The 18,516-nt window shown below is 67.7% G+C and overlaps 2 protein-coding genes and 1 non-coding gene across 5 annotated transcripts in view; 2 read left to right on the top strand and 1 right to left on the bottom strand.

Moving 5' to 3' along the window:
* LOC120763639 (dickkopf-related protein 3-like) overlaps positions 1–1,478 on the top strand; it is a 2,280-nt gene extending 802 nt beyond the window's left edge. Inside the window, exons 2-5 of the mRNA XM_040087082.2 lie at positions 61–197; positions 549–726; positions 850–1,045; positions 1,131–1,478. Coding sequence (XP_039943016.1) covers positions 61–197; positions 549–726; positions 850–1,045; positions 1,131–1,185 — 566 coding nt within the window. The 3' untranslated portion in view covers positions 1,186–1,478. The remainder of the gene's footprint in view (positions 1–60; positions 198–548; positions 727–849; positions 1,046–1,130) is intronic.
* TRNAI-UAU (transfer RNA isoleucine (anticodon UAU)) lies at positions 133–222 on the top strand. Its single transcript is given in 2 exon segments — positions 133–170; positions 187–222. It is a non-coding gene; the product is annotated as a tRNA-Ile (tRNA).
* Positions 1,479–4,431: 2,953 nt separating the features above from the next.
* Positions 4,432–17,095, bottom strand: CACNB1 (calcium voltage-gated channel auxiliary subunit beta 1). Of its 3 annotated transcripts, none has more exons than XM_058423676.1 (14): positions 16,933–17,095; positions 15,613–15,740; positions 14,038–14,124; positions 12,670–12,789; positions 11,706–11,828; positions 11,453–11,589; positions 11,274–11,350; positions 10,888–11,039; positions 8,290–8,370; positions 8,129–8,187; positions 7,093–7,202; positions 6,407–6,558; positions 6,189–6,284; positions 4,432–4,720 (listed from the first exon to the last, which is right to left on the bottom strand). In XM_058423676.1, the coding sequence occupies exons 2-14, from the start codon at positions 15,697–15,699 to the stop codon at positions 4,439–4,441; spliced, it is 1,563 nt and encodes a 520-aa protein (XP_058279659.1). In that variant the 5' UTR covers positions 15,700–15,740; positions 16,933–17,095; the 3' UTR covers positions 4,432–4,438. The 3 variants fall into 3 exon arrangements, with proteins under 3 accessions (XP_058279659.1, XP_039943334.1, XP_058279660.1); XM_040087400.2 differs by lacking the exon at positions 10,888–11,039 and adding an exon at positions 8,514–8,533; XM_058423677.1 differs by lacking the exons at positions 14,038–14,124; positions 15,613–15,740; positions 16,933–17,095 and adding an exon at positions 13,599–13,696.
* Positions 17,096–18,516: the final 1,421 nt, after the last annotated feature.

The following is an 18,516-nucleotide window of genomic DNA, read 5'->3' as shown; positions in this document are numbered from 1 at the left end:
AACCGGACGCAGGGTGTCCATCAGAACCGGACACAGAGTGTCCCTGTCCCTGTCCCCCAGAACCGGACGCGCGCTGCGGGCCGGGCCCCGGGGGGCCGCCAGGGGGCGCGGTGGCCGCGGGCCGCGCCGGGCGCTCCAGTGGCGCAATCGGTCAGCGCGCGGTACTTATAGGGCGGTACGCGAGCGATGCCGAGGTTGTGAGTTCGAGCCTCACCTGGAGCAGGACTTTTGTAGGGGCTCCGCGCCGCCCCCCCCTGTATTGCCCCCACGCACCCCCATCCCCAATCCCGCCGCCGGGTTTTCTTTTCCCAAGAGAAAAAAAAAAAAAGAAAGTCCTGGAACCGTGCGGGCTGTGGATGGAGCTCCCCAGGCTGCCACACTGGGCCCCCCAAAATCCCCCCAACGCTCCCGCACCCAACCCCGCTCTGCGGCGTGCGGCCAGGTGGGGTTTTGCTCCTTTCCTTGCCTGTCTCGGGGTCAGGGATGGGGTGAGGGACCAGGTGTGACCCCCCCTTGACTCGCCGTGTCCCCCCTCCCCACCTCCACAGGTGAGCCCGTGCAGCCCGGCCGCCCCCTGCGCCCAGGGGCACTTCTGCGACGAGCACTTCGGGCTGTGCCTGCCCGCCCGGCCCGCGGGGCACTACTGCCGCCACGACCCGCACTGCGCCCGCGGCCTCGTCTGCATGTTCGGCAAGTGCCAGCAGCCCGCGCCCCCCGGGCAGGACGGTGAGCGGGGGGCGCAAAGCGGGGTTGGATGGGGGGACACACAAACTCCTGCAGCGGTGCCACACCGCGGGATTTGACGGTCCCCGTCCCTTTAAAGTGTTTTTTTTTTTTTTGTGCCTCCAGGAGCGCGGTGCCAGCGGGACGAGGAGTGCGGCGCCGGCGGCTGCTGCGCTCGGCAGCACGGAGAGCGCGTTTGCCAGCGGCGCCTGGCGCTGGCCCAGAGCTGCCACGTCCCGCCCGGGGGTCTCGCCTTCAGCATCAACCAGGTGTGCCCCTGCCAGGCCGGGCTGGTCTGCCGGCCCTCGGTGCCCGCCAGAGAGTGAGTAGGGGCTGGGCGGGGGGCGTGCGGGACCCCCGGGGGCGGGGGCGGAGGTGTCACCGATGTCGCCGCTTGCTGTCCGCAGGAAAGCGTTCGAGTACCGACCGGAGAAGAGCGAGTGGAGGTGCCGGCAGCCCTGAGAAGCAGCGTTGTATTTATGATGTAAATATCGCCTCCGGACCCGGCCCAGAGCCGATAAACCCGGGCTCAGCGCCGCCGCCCGTGCCCGGGGGGGCTGGAGCAGCCCCCGATGCTGGCCGGGGGTCTTTCCCCGGAGCCGGGCGGGTCCCGGCTCCATCCTCCCCGGCCGAGCAGCGGGCGGTGCGGGGCTCACAGCGGAGCCGAGCCGTGCCCGCTCTCAGCCGCGGTGGTCGCAGAGCGCCCCCCCCGTGTCCCCCCTCCCCAACCCCAGCAGGCTGAGGCGCGGGGCAGGTCTCACCGAAATGTTTATTATTACAAAGAACCAAGCCAGCGGGGCCAGTCCCCCCCTCCCCACGCACACACACACACACACACACCGAGGAGAATAAATAAATAAAATAAAATACATTTTTGTCGGGTCTTTAAATTAAAAAGTTTGGGGGGGGGAGGGGTGTGACATAAATACGGGGCGTCCTTCTGCCCGCGGGGAGGGGGCCGGGGGAGCGCCCCACTGCCCGGATTTTGGTCGCCACGGGGGCGAGCGTTGGGGCAGGGGGGGCTCAAAGCACTTGGCAGGCAGTGACACTGAGTTTCTCCCCTCCTCCCCCCAAAAAAAGGAAAAAAAAAAAAGGGGGGGAAACTGAGGCACACGTGGGTGGCGGCTTGGCAGCGGCAGAGCTGGGTGCCCCCAAGCCCCCCGACCCGGGCTGGTGGTCTGGGTAAGGCAGTGACACCCCGGGGACCCCCAGCATTGCCCCCGGGGGTGGGTGGGGGGCCAGGGGGCTGCCCCGTGAGTGGGACCGTCCCGCGGTGAGGGCCGGGCGTGGGGTGCCCCCCCCCCCCCCCAGCCCGCCCCGCAGAGTTGGGGGGCACAAGGGACGCCCCGGGGCGGGCACGGGACAAGGCAGTGCCCCGGGGGAGGGGGGACAGAGGCTCACAGACGGACGGACAGACGGACACGGCTGGACAAGGGCGAGCGTGGACAGGCACGGCGGGGCGGGGGGGGTTGGAAGGGGGGCTGAGGAAAGGGGAGGTGGTCCCAGGACAGCGGGACCTCCACCCCCCGGCAGGCCAGGGCTGGGCAGCTGTTAGCACAGGTTAGACCCCCAAAAGTGGCTCAGATTCACCCCCCCCACACCCCCCCCCCCATTCAGGCAGAGCCCCCCCCAAGGCAAACACATGCAACCCGCCCCCACCCCGGCGGCGGGGACCCCCCAAAACCCCGCGCACACCGCAGGCATGCACCCCCCCGGGGGGCTCTGGGGACGCCCCCTCCCCAGCCGCGTCCCCGCAGCCGAGAGCACCATGGAGAAGCGGGGGGCACCCAGCGGGCAGGGCTGGGCACGGGGACACGCCGGGTCCCCTTTGGTCGCTTGCTGTCCCTGCGGGGCACGGAGGGCCCCAGGCACGGCGAGATGCTGGGGGATGGGGGCTGCGGGTGGGGGGAGACCCCCCCCTCAGCAACGAGTGGGGCAGGGGGAGCCCCCAGGGCACTGCTGGCCGGGCTCGGGGTGCGGGGCTCAAAGGCAACCGGCGCCCAAAAGCGGCGCTGGAGGCGGGGGGAGCCCCCCGCCCGCAGCCCCTCACCCTAACGCATGTAAACGTCCCGACCCCAGCCCTCGCCGCGGCTCTGGCCCAGGGGCTCCTGGCCCTTGGCTCGGCCCCGCTGCCCCCGCGCCTCTCGCCCGGGCTCGGCCCCGTCCCAGGAGCCGGGCGGCGGCCGCGGTCCTGCCCCGGGGCTGCCCGGCGGCTCCTCCTCCACGGGATCCATCTCGATGTCCATGCAGCAGGAATCTCCGGGCTCCGAGTCCCGGCGGCCCGGAGCCTCCGCGTCGAAGGTGTCCTGACGGGACAGGCTGCGGGGGCCCGGGCGGGCGGGGGGCGGCGGGGGTCGGCCCTGCCCGCGACCCCCCCGAGTCCCCCGGGCCCTGCCGGAGGCGGCCGTGCTCCCCCTCCGGGTACGGAGCCTGGGTGCGAGAAGCAACCACACCATGCGGGGATGGACGGGCGGGGGTCGGGGGGGGGCAGTCTGGGGTTAGTTTGGGGTTAGTTTGGGTTAGTTTGGGGTCGGTTTGGGGTCGGTTTGGGGGGTCAGCGGGGCACGGAGGGGGTCACACGCTCCTGCCCAGCCCGGCTCGCCGCTTGGCACGATGGCAGCGGGGCTCAGCCGCGGGGACACCGGGGCAGGGGCAGGGGATGGGGAGCGGCACAGGGGAGCGGCTGGCGGGAAGATTCAGCCACAGAGACAACACAGGACACGTGTCCCCCCCTCCGTCCCCAGCCCCGGGGGTGGCTGCAGCACCGCGGTGGGACGGGGCTGTGCTCCCCGCCCGGGACACCCCCAAACCTTGGCCCCCCCAGAGAGGTGTGGGAGTGGGGGTCCGGCAGCCCCCAGGAAGGCACAGGGTGGGCCCTGGAGGGGGCAGATCCTGGGGGTTCCCGATCCCCAGGGCAGCTCCGGGTGTTGGAGGAGGCAGAGGTTCCCAGGAGACCCCGAAGGTGGGGCTGGCAGCAGCCCCAGGCAGGGAGAGATCCCCAGGGCTGAGCCAATCCAGGAACGGGAGCAGGTCCCTGGGGTGACCCCGATCCCGGGGGCCTGCAGTGCCCCGGGGGGGGCACAGGATCCCAAAGGAACAATCCCAGGGATGGTCCCACTCCTGGGGGGCTGTGGCTCCCCACGGTGACCCCAATCCCATGGGAGGCCCCAATCCCAGGGTCTCCAGGGTAGGTGACCCCACACCTGGGGGCCACGGTCCTCTGGGGTGACCCTGACCCCACAGGTGGCCCCAATCCCAGGGTGGAGAGCAGGTTCCCAGGAAAGGTGACCCCAGGGACAATCCCACACCTGGGGAGGGGCACAGTCCCATGGAGTGACCCTGATCCCAGGACAGGTGACCCCAGGGAGAATCCCACACCTGGGTGAGGGGCAGAGCCCCGTGGAGTGACCCTGTGACCCTGATCCCAGGACAGGTGACCCCAGGGACAATCCCACACCTGGGTGAGGGGCACAGCCCCATGGAGTGACCCTGTGACCCTGACCCCAGGACAGCTGACCCCAGGGACGGTCACACATCACCCCACACCTGGGAGGGCGCCACGCTTCCCCCGCCGTCCCCAATCCCGGCGCTATTCCCAACGCCAGGCTGCGCAAAGAGCCCACCCGGAGCGGGTGACCTCAGGGACGCTCCCACGGCCGCGGGACCGCGACTCCCCGCACCATCCCCGCTCCCGAGGGCCGTCCCCGGCGTCCCCTCACAGCGCGTGCTCCTCCAGGGCTCCGGGGGGGCTGGGGGTGGCCTCGCGGCCCCAGAGGTTGAGGTTCCTGCGCAGGGAGGTGAGCACCTGTACCTGGAGGTTGGAGACGGGCGCGGGGCTGGCGGCCAGCGCGGCCGTGGCCATGGTGCGGTTCAGCAGCGGGTTGGGCGGGTTGCTGCTGGGCGGGTGCGTGGCCTTCCAGTAGGCCTCCAGGTACTCGGCCAGGTGCTCGCAGGCCTCCTCCAGCTGGTTCTCGTCCAGCACGATGTCGAACATCTCCTGGGGGAGGCGCGGCGCGGGAGGCAGGTGGGCGCGGGGACGACGGGGCGGGGAGGGGACGACGGGGCAGGGAGGGGACGACGGGGCAGGGAGAGGCAGCAGAACATGGGGCAGAGCCTATGGGATGGGTGGGGACAATGGGACAGGGAGGGGACAAAGGGGCAGGGAGAGGCAGCAGAACGTCGTGGAGTCCATAGGATAAGGTGGGGACAACGGGGCAGGGAGGGGTCAGTGGGACAGGGAGGGGTGTTGGGGCAGCAGAACATCGTGGAGTCTATAGGATAAGGTGGGGACAACGGGGCAGGGAGGGGACAACAGGGCAGGGAGAGGCAGCAGAACATGGGGCAGAGCCTATGGGACGGGGTGGGGACAATGGGACAGGCAGGGGACAAAGGGGCAGGGAGGGGACAAACGGACAGCGTGGGAACAGTGGGAGAGGGAGGGGACAATGGGGCAAGGAGAGGCAGCAGAACATCGTGGAGTCCATAGGATAAGGTGGGGACAACAGGACAGGGAGGGGTCAGTGGGACAGGGAGGGGTCAGTGGGACAGGGAGGGGCAGCAGGACATGGCGCAGAGCCTATGGGATGGGTGGGGACAAAGGGACAGGGAGGGGACAATGGGACAGTGTAGGGGCAGTGGGACTTGGGGCAGCGCCTGTGGGACAGGGTGGGGACACGGGGCAGGATGGGGACATGGGGCAGGATGGGGTCAGCAGGATAGGGTGGAGCTCATGGGACAGGGTGGGGACACGGGGCAGGGAGGGACAGCTGGACATGGGGCAGAGCCTGTGGGACAGGGTGGGGACAGCAGGACCCAGGCCAGTGGAGAAGGGCGTGGCTGCTGGACCAAGGGTGGGGCCCATGGGGCAGGGAGGGGCTGCTGGGCCAGAGGCTGCGGCCAGCGGGGCGAGTCAGGGACAGCGGGACAGGGAGGGATCCGTGGGACGGGGAGGGATCTATGGGATGGGGAGGGATCTATGGGACAGGGAGAGATCCGTGGGACAGGGTGGGATTCATGGGATGGGGAGGGATCTATGGGACAGGGAGGGATCTATGGGACAGGGAGGGATCCATGGGATGGGGAGGGATCCGTGGGACAGGGAGGGATCCGTGGGATGGAGCAGGGACAATGGGACAGGGATCCACGAGACAGGGCAGGATTAAAGGGATGGGGAATGATCTGTGGGACAGGGCAGGGACAGCGGGACAGGGATCCATGGGACAGGGAGAGATCCATGGGATGGGGAGGGATCCGTGGGACAGGGAGGGATCCGTGGGACGGGGAGGGATCCGTGGGACAGGGAGGGATCTATGGGACAGGGAGGGATCCATGGGATGGGGTGGGATCCATGGGACAGGGTGGGATCTGTGGGACAGGGTAGGGTCAGGGTGTGGTCAGGGCGGGGTCAGGGCGGGGTCAGGGCGGGGTCAGGGCAGGTGGCACCGCAGCAGCCGGGGCACACTCACAGGTGGGCACTGCGCCAGCTTGTCCGAGGCCACCATCTGCACGTTGAGGTGCTTGGCCTGGGACTTCCCCCTGGACTTCACCAGCCGCTGCAGCACCTGGGCGGGAGGGGACAGCCCCAGGTGACCTCAGGGACATGGCCGGACCCCAGCCCCGTCCCCACGGCGCCACGGGGACCGGGCTGGCGTCGCCCCCCGCCCGCCCCGGGGCTCGGCCCCACCTTGGGGGAGGTGATTTTGATGTAGACGATGATGGGGGCCAGCGAGGTCTTGGCCAGCTGCGCCGGGTGGTTGATGGTGTCGGCGTCCAGGGCCACCAGCTGCAGCGTCCGGGCCAGCTCGAAGATGCGCTCGGTCTCGCTCTGCACCTCGGCTGCAGGCAGGGAGGGGACACACGGCGACGGGGTCAGGGGACAGCGGTTTGGTGTCCAGCGGGGGTCAGACGCGGCGGTGCCACCAGCGCGTCCCCAACCCTCAGGGTGTGTCCCAGCGCCTGGGCAGGGCGGGCTGGGGGCTGGGGGTCCGGGGGGGTGCCGCTGGAGGAGGGAGGGAGGGGTGGGGGGGGTCCCTGTTACGTACCCAAGACATCTGTATCAGGAGCAGGGGAGGAAGGAGGCAGCGCGGAGGGGAGGAACCCCGAAAGAAAAGAGAAATGGTAGAAGAACAAAAAAAAAAAGAAAGAAAACAGAAAGATAACAGAGGAGATAAAAGAGGAGGAGGAGGAGGAGGAGGAGGAAGGGAGCTGAGTCACACTCGGGGAGCACAGAGCCCCCCATTAATCACCCCCAGGAGCGGGAGGAGCGCCCCGGGCCGGGCTGGGGGCTGATACAGATGGAGGCTTGGGGGGGTTCTGTGGGCTCAGGGTGGGGGTCCCCGGGGTGGGGGTCCCCAGGGTGGGGGGCCGTACCCAGGCTGGAGCGGGTGCTGGAGCGCTCGATGATGGTGTGCTTGCTGGGGTTGTTGAGCACGGAGCGCTTGGCCAGCGAGATGTCGGCCGTCACCCGCGTGATGGAGATCCTGGGGACACCCCAAACCCACCGTCACCCCCGTCCTGACACCCCACACACCGCTGGAGCCGCCCCGGGAAGGGTTCTCCCGTGGGTTTAGGGGTCCTCCACGGCGTTAAGGGTTCTCCGTGGGGTTAAGGGCTCCCTCCTGTGGGATTGGGACTCCCCCTCATGAGATTCGGGCTCCCCCCATGGGGTTAGGGGTCCCTCTGTGGGGTTTAGGGGTCTCCCATGAGTTTAGAGGTCCCTCTATGGGGTCGAGGATCCCCTCGTGTGTTTAGGGGTCCCTCTGTGGGGTTTAGGGGTCTCCCATGATTTTAGAGGTTCCTCTAAGGGGTTTGGGATCCCTCTAGGGGGTTGTGGGTTCCTCTATGGGGTCGGGGGTCCCCTCGTGGGTTTAGGGGTCTCTCTGTGTGTTTAAGGGTCCCTCTATGGGGTTAGAGGATCCCTCTATGCGGTTGGGGATCCCCTCGTGTGTTTAAGGGTACCTCTATGGGGTTGGGGATCCCTCTATGGGGTTTAGGGTCCCCTCATGTGTTTAGGGGTCTCTCTGTGTGTTTAGGGGTCCCTCTATGGGGTTAGAGGATTCCTCTATGGGGTTAGAGGATCCCTCTATGGGGTCGGGGCTCCCATCCTGTGTTTAGGGGTCTCTCTGTGTGTTTAGGGGTCCCTCTGTGTGTTTAGGGGTCCCTCTATGGGGTTTAGGGAACCCTCGTGTGTTTAGGGGTCTCCCTATGGGGTTAGAGGATCCCTCTATGGGGTTGGGGATCCCTTTATGGGGTTTAGGGTCCCCTCGTGTGTTTAGGGGTCTCTCTGTGTGTTTAGGGGTCCCTCTATGGGGTTAGAGGATTCCTCTATGGGGTTAGAGGATCCCTCTATGGGGTCGGGGCTCCCCTCCTGTGTTGAGGGCTCCCCGGCCATGCCCCCAGCCCTCACCTGCCGTCAAAGCGGTGCTTCAGGAAGTCGAAGAGCGCTTTCTGCATCATGTCCGTGACCTGGGGCCGCGGGGAGACACCGGCGGGGACAGAGGGGACAGCGTGGGGCCGGTGTGTCCCCCCCCGAGCCCCCCCGAGCCCCCCGCCAGCCCCCCAGCTCACCTCGTAGCCCTTCAGCGAGGGCCCCACCAGGACGATGGGGCGCATGGAGGGCACCACGTCGTACGGGGGCACGTGCTCGGTCTGGGGACGGAGCCGGGCGTCACCGGGGCGCGCCGGGCCTCGCCCCCGCGGGGGCTCCGGGGCGTTTTGGGGCGGGGGGCTGCAGGCTGGGGGGTCCCTCCCTCTCGCCCTCCCCGTGCCGCGGGGGTCCTGGCGCTACTCACCGACTTCTGCTTCTGCTTGGCTACGTCCCGCGGCCGGGGGCGAGAGGAGACAAACAAGGCATGCGTGTTAGCGGGGCGCGGGGACACGGGGGACAGCGGGAGGGGGGACACGGGGACACGGGGGGGACACGGGGGGGACACGGGGACATTGGGGGGACCCCGAGAGGAAGGACACAGGGACACGGATGTGTGACACAGGGACATTGGGGTGTGACACAGGGACATGGGGGTGACACAGAGACACGGGGGTGTGACACAGGGACATGGGGGTGTGTGACACAGGGACATGTGGGTGACACAGGGACATGGGGGTGTGTGACATAGGGACATTGGGGTGTGACACAGGGACATTGGGGTGTGACACAGGGACACTGGGGTGTGACACAGGGAGACCCGGGTGTGACACAGAAACACAGGAGTGTGACACAGGGACACAGGTGTGTGTGACATAGGGACATGTGGGTGACTCTCAGGGGAGTCAGGGACATGGGTGTGTGACACAGGGACACAGGTGTGTGTGACACAGGGACATGTGGGTGACACAGGGATGCTGGCGTGTGACACAGGGAGACCCGGGTGTGACACAGGGACATGTGGGTGTGTGACACGGGGACACTGGGGTGTGACACAGGGACATGTGCGTGATCTGGAGGGTGACCTAGTGACAGGTGGGTGACCCCGAGGTGACCCAGGCACACGTGTGTCACCCACGGGGTGCCCAAAGGACTCGTGTGTGGCGCAGGCCATGCCCCAGGTGACACGCGTGTGACCCCAGGTGGCCCCGGGGACGGTCACACACCGAGCGTGACCCGCTCTGGGGTAGCTCTGGGTGCCAGCTGGGACCCCCCCGTCCGGCGCCGTGGTTGCGCCCGAACCCCCCCCCCCCGCAGCTTATGCCCAGTGTGGGGGAGGAATGGTCCATTCTCACTCGCGGGGGGGATGAGACACGGGCCGTGCTGGAACACACCATGCGCACACTGCGGGGGGAGGCAACCGGGAGGGGGGGCACGGGCTGATCCATTCCATGGGCTGGGGGGGGCACGGGCTGATCCATCCCATGGGCTGGGGGGGCACAGGCTGATCCATTCCATGGGCTGGGGGGGAATGGGCTGATCCATTCCATGGGATGGGGGGGAATGGGCTGATCCATTCCATGGGCTGGGGGGGCACAGGCTGATCCATCCCATGGGCTGGGGGGGCACGGGCTGATCCATCCCATGGACTGGGGGAGAATGGGCTGATCCATTCCATGGGATGGGGGGGAATGGGCTGATCCATTCCATGGGCTGGGGGGGAATGGGCTGATCCATTCCATGGGCTGGGGGGCACAGGCTGATCCATCCCATGGGCTGCGGGGGCACGGGCTGATCCATCCCATGGGCTGGGCGGGGCACGGGCTGATCCATCCCATGGGCTGGGGGGGCATGGGCTGATCCATTCCATGGAATGGGGGGGCTTGGGCTGATCCATTCCATGGGATGGGGGGGAATGGACTGATCCATCCCATGGACTGGGGGGGCACGGGCTGATCCATCCCATAGGCTGGGGGGAATGGGCTGATCCATCCCATGAGATGGGGGGGAATGGACTGATCCATGCCATGGGCTGGGGGTGATTCACAGCCATGGACTGATCCATCCCATGGGCTGGGGGTGATTCACAGCCACAGGCTGATCCATCCCACGGTCTATGAGGGGAGTATCACTAATGGACAGATCCATTCCATGGACCACAGGTGGGACACAGCCAAGGACTGATCCACCCCACAGTCCATGGGGGAGGATCACAGCATGGACTGATCCATCCCAGTGACGACAGGGGAGTCAGCCTTGCTCTGCACCCCCAGGTGCAGGGCTCATCCTGTGCTGCTGCACTGGGTCCCCCAGCCCTATGGATGCCCCCAGCCCCATGGGGTGCCCCAGCCCCATAGATGCCCCCAGCCCCATAGATGCCCCCAGCCCCGTGGGTGCCCCCAGCCCCATGGGTGTCCCAGCCCCATAGATGCCCCCAGCCCCATGGGTGCCCCCAGCCCCGTGGGTGCCCCAGCCCCGTGGGTGCCGCAGCCCCATGGGTGCCCCAGCCCCGTGGGTGCCCCCAGCCCCATGGGTGCCCCAGCCCCATAGATGCCCCCAGCCCCGTGGGTGCCCCAGCCCCATAGATGCCCCCAGCCCCATAGATGCCCCCAGCCCCATGGGTGTCCCAGCCCCACGGGTGCCCCCAGCCCCATGGGTGCCTCAGCCCCATGGGTGCCTCAGCCCCAGAGATGCCCCCAGCCCCATGGGTGCCCCAGCCCCGTGGTGCCCCCAGCCCCCCGGCAGTGTTAGGGCAGGCAGCGGGTGCAGCAGGCGAGGCGGGGGCCGGCGGGGGCCGTTACCTTCCTAAAGAAAGGGATGCGCTTGCTGTGGGCGGGGGGGGTGGTGACACTGCTCACGCTACTCTTAGGGGAGCGCTGGGTCTCCACGGCCTCCTCCTCCTCCTCCTCTAACTCATCGGGCTCAAAGGCAAAGCTAGGCACGTCCAGGCCACCTGGGCACGGCCGCGGCCGCGACACGGCAGGGAGAGAAGAAGAGCGGTAATGGCCACGGAAGAAGGGGGAAATGGACGTGGGGCGGCGGAGCTGGAAGAGGAGAAGCGGAGGAGAGAGGGGGCCCGGCGGGAAAACGGCGTCACCCTGCCTGCGCCCGGGGCGGAGGGGACCGAGGGCAAGGACCCCCCCCCAAACGCCCAGGCCGGAGCCGAGGGGAGCCGGGACGCTCTTACCGCTGGCGGGAGGGGTGGGCCGGCGCGTCCCCGTCACCACATCGCCCAGGCTGGAGCTGGAGTTGTCACCCGATTTGCTGCGTGGGAGCAGCACAGAGGAGCGAGCGATGAGGGTGGGATTCGGGGGGGGGGGGGGCGGCGTGGGGACCGGGGAGGGGGGGGGTCGGGGTGAGCCCCACCTGGAGCTCAGGCGGTTCTGCCTCATCTTCTGCTCCTGCAGCAGCCGCATGTTCTCCAGCTTGACGGGGCTGGGGATGAAGCCCACCTCGCAGCCCTCCTTCACCAGCCGCCCGATCCACCAGTCGTTGTTGTACTTCTGCTCCCCGGGGAGCAGCGGAGAGGGTGGGAAAAATATTCCAGCCTTAAAACCGCCCCCCGCCCGCCCCGGCGCTGCCCCCCAGCCCCTCCGCAGCCCCCCAGGGCGCCCCCAACCTCCTTGATGTGCAGGAAGTCCTTGGGCTCGAAGCAGATGGCCATGCCCTGCACCGGCACGTCGTCGGTGGCAGAAGGGTTGTAGCCCACGTTGGTGCGCACGGCGAACGCCACCGGCTTCGTCTGCCGGAAGGGAGAGGGGTCGGCAGGGAGGAAACGGGGAGATCCCATCCCCTGTCACCCCCAAAACGGGGAGATCCCGCTCTCTGCCATCCCAAAATGGGGAGATCCCATCCTCTGCCACCCCAAAACAGGGAGAACCCACCTTCTGCTACCCCAGAACAGGGAGATCCCGCTCTCTGTCACCCCAAAACGGGGAGATCCCACTCTCTGCCATCCCAAAACGGGGAGATCCCATCCTCTGTCACCCCAAAACAGGGAGAACCCACCTTCTGCTACCCCAGAACAGGGAGATCCCACTCTCTGCCATCCCAAAACGGGGAGATCCCATCCCCTGCCACCCCAAAACAGGGAGATCCCAATCCCTGCTGCCACCCCAAAACAGGGAGAACCCACCTTCTGCTACCCCAAAACAGGGGGATCCCACTCTCTGCCACCCCAAAACGGGGAGATCCCATCCCCTGCCACCCCAAAACAGGGAGATCCCACTCTCTATCACCCCAAAACACGGGGATCCCATCCTCTGCCACCCCAAAACAGGGGGATCCCACCCCCTCACCCTGCCCCAGCCGGGTGCTGGGGTGCCCCACTGTCACCGGCCGGGCTCAGCTCCTCACCACGCTTGCCACAACCAGGAGCTAACGAGGGGCTCATTAATTAATCACCCCGCCCCCCCCCCCCCAGCGCGGGCTCCCAGTTCCACCCAGCAAAACCCCACCGCCTTCCCAGTGCGCTCCCCTCCGCCATCCCGGAGGACGGGACACGGCAGGGCTGGGGGGAGCTGGGGGGCACCGGGGGGTGCTGGGGGGGCCATGGGGGGGGCTTCATCCCCAGCCGTCCCCACCTTGGCTTTCTCCAGCTGAGCCATGGCCTGGCGCTCGGCCTCCTTGCGCAGCGCCTCCCTGTCCTCCTCCAGCGACACATCCGAGTCCGACGGGCGGCTGGTGTAGGACTCGGCCGAGCCCTGGGGCGGCGCGGAGGGGGCTCAGCCCACCCCCGTGCCCCCCCAACCCCTGGCACGGCCAGCCCGTCCATCCCCGGGCTGCTGCTCTCCGAGCTCCCCCGGAGCCCTTCGCCCCGCTGCCGGAGCCGCCGCGGCGGGGTCACGGCAGGAGAAGAGGGACGCGGCAGCTGTTGTCACCGCTCCGGCCGGGAAAGTGACAGCGGCTCGCTCCCATCCCGCTCCCCGGCGCCTCTCCGGGAGCGGGGGGAAGCAGCGGGGACCCCCCACCCCGTCCCCCCGAGTGTCCCCCAGGTGAGGCGCAGCGCAGGGGGACGGCGCCGTCCCCGCCGCGGCAGCGCGGGGCCGTGGGGACAGGGCGCTGTGGGGTCACCCCGGGATAAAGCCGGAGCTGGGGTGGGATCGGGGGGACCCCCTCACTCACCCCCCGGCACCGGGACGGGGCCAGGGGACAGCGGGGACACCCAAGGGACGCCCCAGCCCCGTCGCGGTGGGTGACAGCGGGGACACCCGCCCCACCAGAGCCCCTTTGGGGGGGGCTGCGGGACCCCCAACCCCTGATTTACCCCAACCCCGGGGATTTGGGGGGCACTCAGCCCCTCTGCACAGCCCCCCGCCCCAAACCACGGGGCTGCAGACCCCGCAGGGAGACCCCCCAAAAACCCCCCCTGGAGCACTGCCCTCTCCTCCTGCCCCACGGAGGGGATTTTGGGGAGGGGGATCACCAGAACCCGGGCACCCCACAGACCCCCCAGCTGCCGGGACCAGCCCCACAGAGCCGGGGGGGCTGCAGGGGGCCGGGGGTCGCTCACCAGGGCAGCGGGGTGGTCTTTGCCGGGGATCTCCATGCTGGCAGCGCCGGGGGGAGCGCGGCGGGCGCAGGGCCGGGCACGGGGGGCTCAGGTTTCACCCCGGGTATATTTAGCCCGGTGCCGGGCAGGGGGTGGGAGCCCGGGGCGGGGGGGATCAGGGAGGGGGGGGCCCTGCCAAGGCACAGCGTTCCGTCCCTCCCCTGGCACCCCAAAGAGGGCAGGGGACCCCTGGGAGGGGCTGAAATTTGGGGTGTGGGGGGGGACAACACCTGCAGCACCCACGGCAGAGCAGAGAGGAGCCGGGGGCACAGCCAGGCCTGGCTCGGTGCCACCCCACCTCAGTCCCCGGGGGACAAAGCACCGCCGGGACACCCCCAGAAGCGCGGGGACCCCCCCAGAAGCGCGGGGACCCCCCCAGAAGCGCGGGGACCCCCCTCACCTGCCGGACGAAGCTGTTGGAGGTGGTGTCGGACGAGGTGCTGCCGTCCGAGCGCTTGAAGCGGCTCTTGCGCCGGCTGTACTTGCCCTGGGGACAGGGGAGGGGGCGAGAGGGGAGCGCTGGGACCCCCAAAGCGCCCCACAACACTCGGGGGGGCAGCGCTGGACCCCACACACACACACACACACAGAGCCCCCCGCACCCCAAACCCCGCTGTGGGGGGAATGGGATGGGATGGGATGGGATGGGATGGGGTGGGATGGGATGGGATGGCATGGGATCCATGGGATCCATGGGATGGGATGGGATCCATAGGATCCATGGGATGGGATGGGATGGGAACCATAGGATCCATGGGATGGGATGGGATGGGATGGCATGGGATGGGATGGCATGGGATCCATAGGATCCATGGGACGGGATGGGAACCATAGGATCCATGGGATGGGATGGGATCCATGGGATCCATGGGATCTATGGGATGAGATCCATAGAATCCATGGGATGGGATCCATGGGATCCATGGGATGGGATGGCGCTGCCCCTCCCCGGGGGTCTCTGCACTATGGGCGCTGTGACCCCAGCCCCACGGCGGGGCTGAGCAGGTTCAGGGGCGCAGCCCCCAAACTCCAGCTCCCCCCAATCGAACCAGAGCCCAACCAGCCCCCCCCGGGGGGGAGAGGGTAACACCTGTGGGGCGCTCCCCACGCCCCCCTCCACCTCCTCAATGCCCGAGACCCCCCCAGCGTGGGCACCCCCCCAGGGGACCCCCACTCCCTCCTGCTGGGACGGGCTGGAGGAGGTGGGGGTGCCCCAGCGCCCCCCCGGTGGCAGCTCCCTCCCTTTGGGGGAGGTAAAACGCTGTGGGGAGCGGGGCTGTCACCCCCCAGCGCCCCCGAGGGACAGCTGGGCCCAGCTGCCCCCCAGCCCTGGGGTGGGGGTGGTCCCCACGCTGCGTATTTTTAGGTCCAGGCCCCCCCCCAACACGAAGGCTGGGGCTCAGTGATGATGATCCCTCTGCCCCCATCCCCAAAAACCCTCAGCGCCCCCCGGCTGGTGCTCCCCAAGAGCACAGAGAGGGGAGGGGTCTGTCCCCAGTGCCCCCCACCCCTCTGGGACCAGCGAGGGACGCGTCCCTCCTCCCCCCAAACGAGGCAAGGGGGGGGGGACGGGGGGGAGCACCCCAAGAGTTTTCCCAATTCCTTAAACTTTCCCGGTGGGCGCAACACCCCCTCCTCAAAAAAAAACCCCAACCCCAAACCCCACTTTGGTGGGCGAAGCCCAGGGGGCCGGGAAAGGGGGGGGAGCCTGGATTTGGGATCTCCCCGAGGCTCCACGGCGAGGACACCCCCTTTTTTGGGTTGGTTTTTTTTTGGGGGGGGGGGATGTGCTGAGAGGGCGGGATCACCCCATAACCGCCGTGGCGATTTGGGGGGGAAGGGGTGAGCCCGCGGCTCCACATTCCATGGGATTCTCCCCCCCTCGCCCCCGCCGCTCCCCCAAAACCGGGCGATGCTGACACCCCCCCCCCGACAGCCCCCCAAAATCCCCGCCCGGGGTTGGTGGGGGGGTCACCTGGAGCGCGGCGTTGTCCAAGACGTCCATCTGGATGTCCTGCGTGGAGCTGTAGGGGGTCCGGGCCATGCCGCCTTCCCGCACCATGGAAGCGCCGGGCTCGGCGGGATTTTGGGATGGGTGGGTGGCTGGATGGAGGGAGGGGGGGGGGAGAACCACACAGAGGAAGATGATGACGATGACGATGAAGCTCAGGCCTGGCCCCCGCGGTGACGGAGGAGGAGGAAGGAGGAGGAGTGGGGATGGCGCAGGGAGGGGGGGGCAGAGGGATGGGCGGCCGCTCCCGCACCGCCTCCCCGGGGGGGTGGGGGATGCGGGAATGCGATCCCCCCTCCCCTCCATCCCAGCTACGGCACCCCCGCAGCGGCTCCCTCCCAAAAAAAAGGGGGCGCAGAGGATCGCCCCCCTCCCCAAATTGGGGGGCGCAGCGATGCCCGCAGCTGTTTGTTACACCCGCGGGTTAGGGGGGGGGGGACGACACCCCAAAAAGAGCCGGGGGTGGGGGGGTCACGGGAGAAAACCCCAGCGCCCGGAGCGGGATCCGCCGGTTTGGGGATCCAGCGCTCCCTGGGGAACACGAGGCTGCCCCAAAAATCCAGCTTTTCGCCCCAAAACCTCCCCTGAGCCCCGCCCCCGGGGTGAGCACCCCAAGCTGACTTCTCCTGGCGGAGTGCGAGAGTGTCCCCTGTCCCTTGCCCCCTGTCCCCGGCACCCTGGGGACAATCCCCCCGTCCCCAGCTGAGTCCCCCCCCACCGCTCCCACCCCTCCGGCTGTTGGAAAGTTAAAAATTCCTCTGCTCCCACCTCCTCCCGCCCCGCTCCGGAGGGGTTTTCCTGCTCCCAGCCCGGCTCCCGCGACAGCTGACACCGCATTTTCCACCCTCGGCCCCCATCCATCACAGCCAGGGGAGCTTTGGGGGGCGTCCCCGGCCCGGAGCCCCCTCCCCGTGCATGGGAATTCTCCCGCTGTGGGGCAGCCGCTGCCCCTCCTGACCCCAATCCTGCTTCTCCCGGGTGGAGATGAAATCCCTGCAGGGTTTTTGGGGACCCCAGGGGTGGGGGTTTTTTTTGGGGGGTGTGAGGCAGAGGTGGGCGCCCCTTGCAGCCGCGATCCCGCCCGGGGGCGGAGGTGAGCGCCTGGTGAAACAACCCCGGCATCTCCTCCTCCGGCGCTGCTCCGGCTCCAGCTCCGCTCCCAGCACCGGCTCCGTGCGCATCCAGCCGCGGGAATTCCCGGGAAGGATCCAGCGGAGCGGCCGCGGGACGGACGGCAAAACTCCTGGGGAACCCCGGAGCCGGCGGCAGCAGCAGCGTCCTTACCTGAAACTCCTCAAATCTGGGCTCGGGCGCTTTCCCTCCTCCCGGCATCCTCGGGAAGCACCAGGTGCCACTTCCAGAGGGCTCGGGGACCGCTCCCAGCCCCGGGCGTTTGTCCCGTCCCCACCCGGGAGCCCGGCGGGGACGCGATTCCAGCGGCGGAACCCTCGTGGTGGTGGTGGTGGGGAGAGCTGGAAATTCCCACCCCGAGCCCCCTCCCGCCCACCGGGAGCCTCCGGGTTTGGGCTGTTTGTTTAAGGAAGATGATGAGTCAGTTTTGAAACAGCCAGAGCCTGTGTTTATCCGTGTTTCTTCTGGGAAGACGAACCAAAAATCTGTCCCCGGCTCGCGCCATATGTCGGCAGCGCCGCGGCCGCCAGATCCCGGCGAGAACCGTCAGCAGCCCAGCTCCGGGGGTTCACCGGGGGATTTGGGGGGATAACGAGGGGATTTCGGGGGGTTTGCACTTTCCAGGCCGCCAGATCCTCCAGAGAACCTCAGCATCCCTGCTCCGGGGGTTCACCAGGGGATTTTGGGCATAATGAGGTGATTTCAGGGGGTTTGCACTTTCCAGACCGCCAGATCCTCATGGAAATCAAAAGCATCACCTGGGGTTTAACCGGGTGATTTTGGGGGATAACACGGGGATTTTGGGGAGTTTATACTCTCCAGGCCACCAGATCCTCAGGACAACTGTCAGCATCCCCACCCCGGGGGTTCACCGGGGGATTTGGGGGGATAACGAGGGGATTTCGGGGGGTTTGCACTTTCCAGGCCCCCAGATCCCAGGGAGAACCTCAGCAGCCCCACTCCGGGGGTTCACCAGGTGATTTTGGGGATAATGAGGTGGTTTTGAGGGTTTTGCACTTTCCAGGCAGCCAGATCCTGAGGAGAACCTCAGCAGCCCCGCTCCGGGGGTTCACCGGGGGATTTGGGGGGATAACAACGGGATTTCGGGGGGTTTGCACTTTTCAGGCAGCCAGATCCTCATGGAAATCAAAAGCATCCCCACCCTGCGGTTTAACCGGGGTGATTTTGGGGGATAACACGGGGATTTTGGGGAGTTTATACTCTCCAGGCCCCCAGATCCTCAGGAGAACCGTCAGCATCCCTCCGCCAGGGGATCACTGGGGGATTTTGGGGGGATGACAAGGGGATTTCGGGGGGTTTGCACTTTCCAGGCCCCCAGATCCCGGGGAGAACCTCAGCAGCCCCACTCCGGGGGTTCACCAGGTGATTTTGGGGATAATGAGGTGGTTTTGAGGGTTTTGCACTTTCCAGGCCACCAGATCCTCAGGAGAACCTCAGCAGCCCCGCTCCGGGGGCTCACTGGGGAATTTTGGGCATAATGAGGTGATTTCAGGGGGTTTGCACTTTCCAGGCCCCCAGATCCTCATGGAAATCAAAAGCATCCCCACCCTGGGGTTTAACCGGGTGATTTTGGGGGATAACACGGGGATTTTGGGGAGTTTATACTCTCCAGGCCACCAGATCCCAGGGAGAACCATCAGCATCCCTCCTCCAGGGGATCACTGGGGGATTTTGGGGGATAACGAGGTGATTTCAGGGCCTTTGCACTTTTCCAGC

Source organism: Hirundo rustica, chromosome 27 (genome assembly GCF_015227805.2).
Source record: "Hirundo rustica isolate bHirRus1 chromosome 27, bHirRus1.pri.v3, whole genome shotgun sequence".
In the NCBI taxonomy this organism is placed as follows: Eukaryota; Metazoa; Chordata; class Aves; order Passeriformes; family Hirundinidae; genus Hirundo; species Hirundo rustica.
Note: the sequence above shows the minus strand (reverse complement) of the source record. Positions and strands in the feature narration are given on the sequence as shown.

What these genes read in the sequence shown, in the direction of transcription:
- CACNB1 (XM_058423676.1), bottom strand. Translation starts at nt 15,699, where the DNA reads ATGGTGCGGGAAGGCGGCATGGCCCGGACCCCCTACAGCTCCACGCAG. An exon ending in CAGCACCCGCTCCAGCCTGG is followed by an intron (nt 6,559 to 7,092) that starts GTACGGCCCCCC and finishes CCCTGCCTGCAG; the next exon opens with CCGAGGTGCAGAGCGAGACC. An exon ending in TCAAAATCACCTCCCCCAAG is followed by an intron (nt 6,285 to 6,406) that starts GTGGGGCCGAGC and finishes CCTCCCGCCCAG; the next exon opens with GTGCTGCAGCGGCTGGTGAA.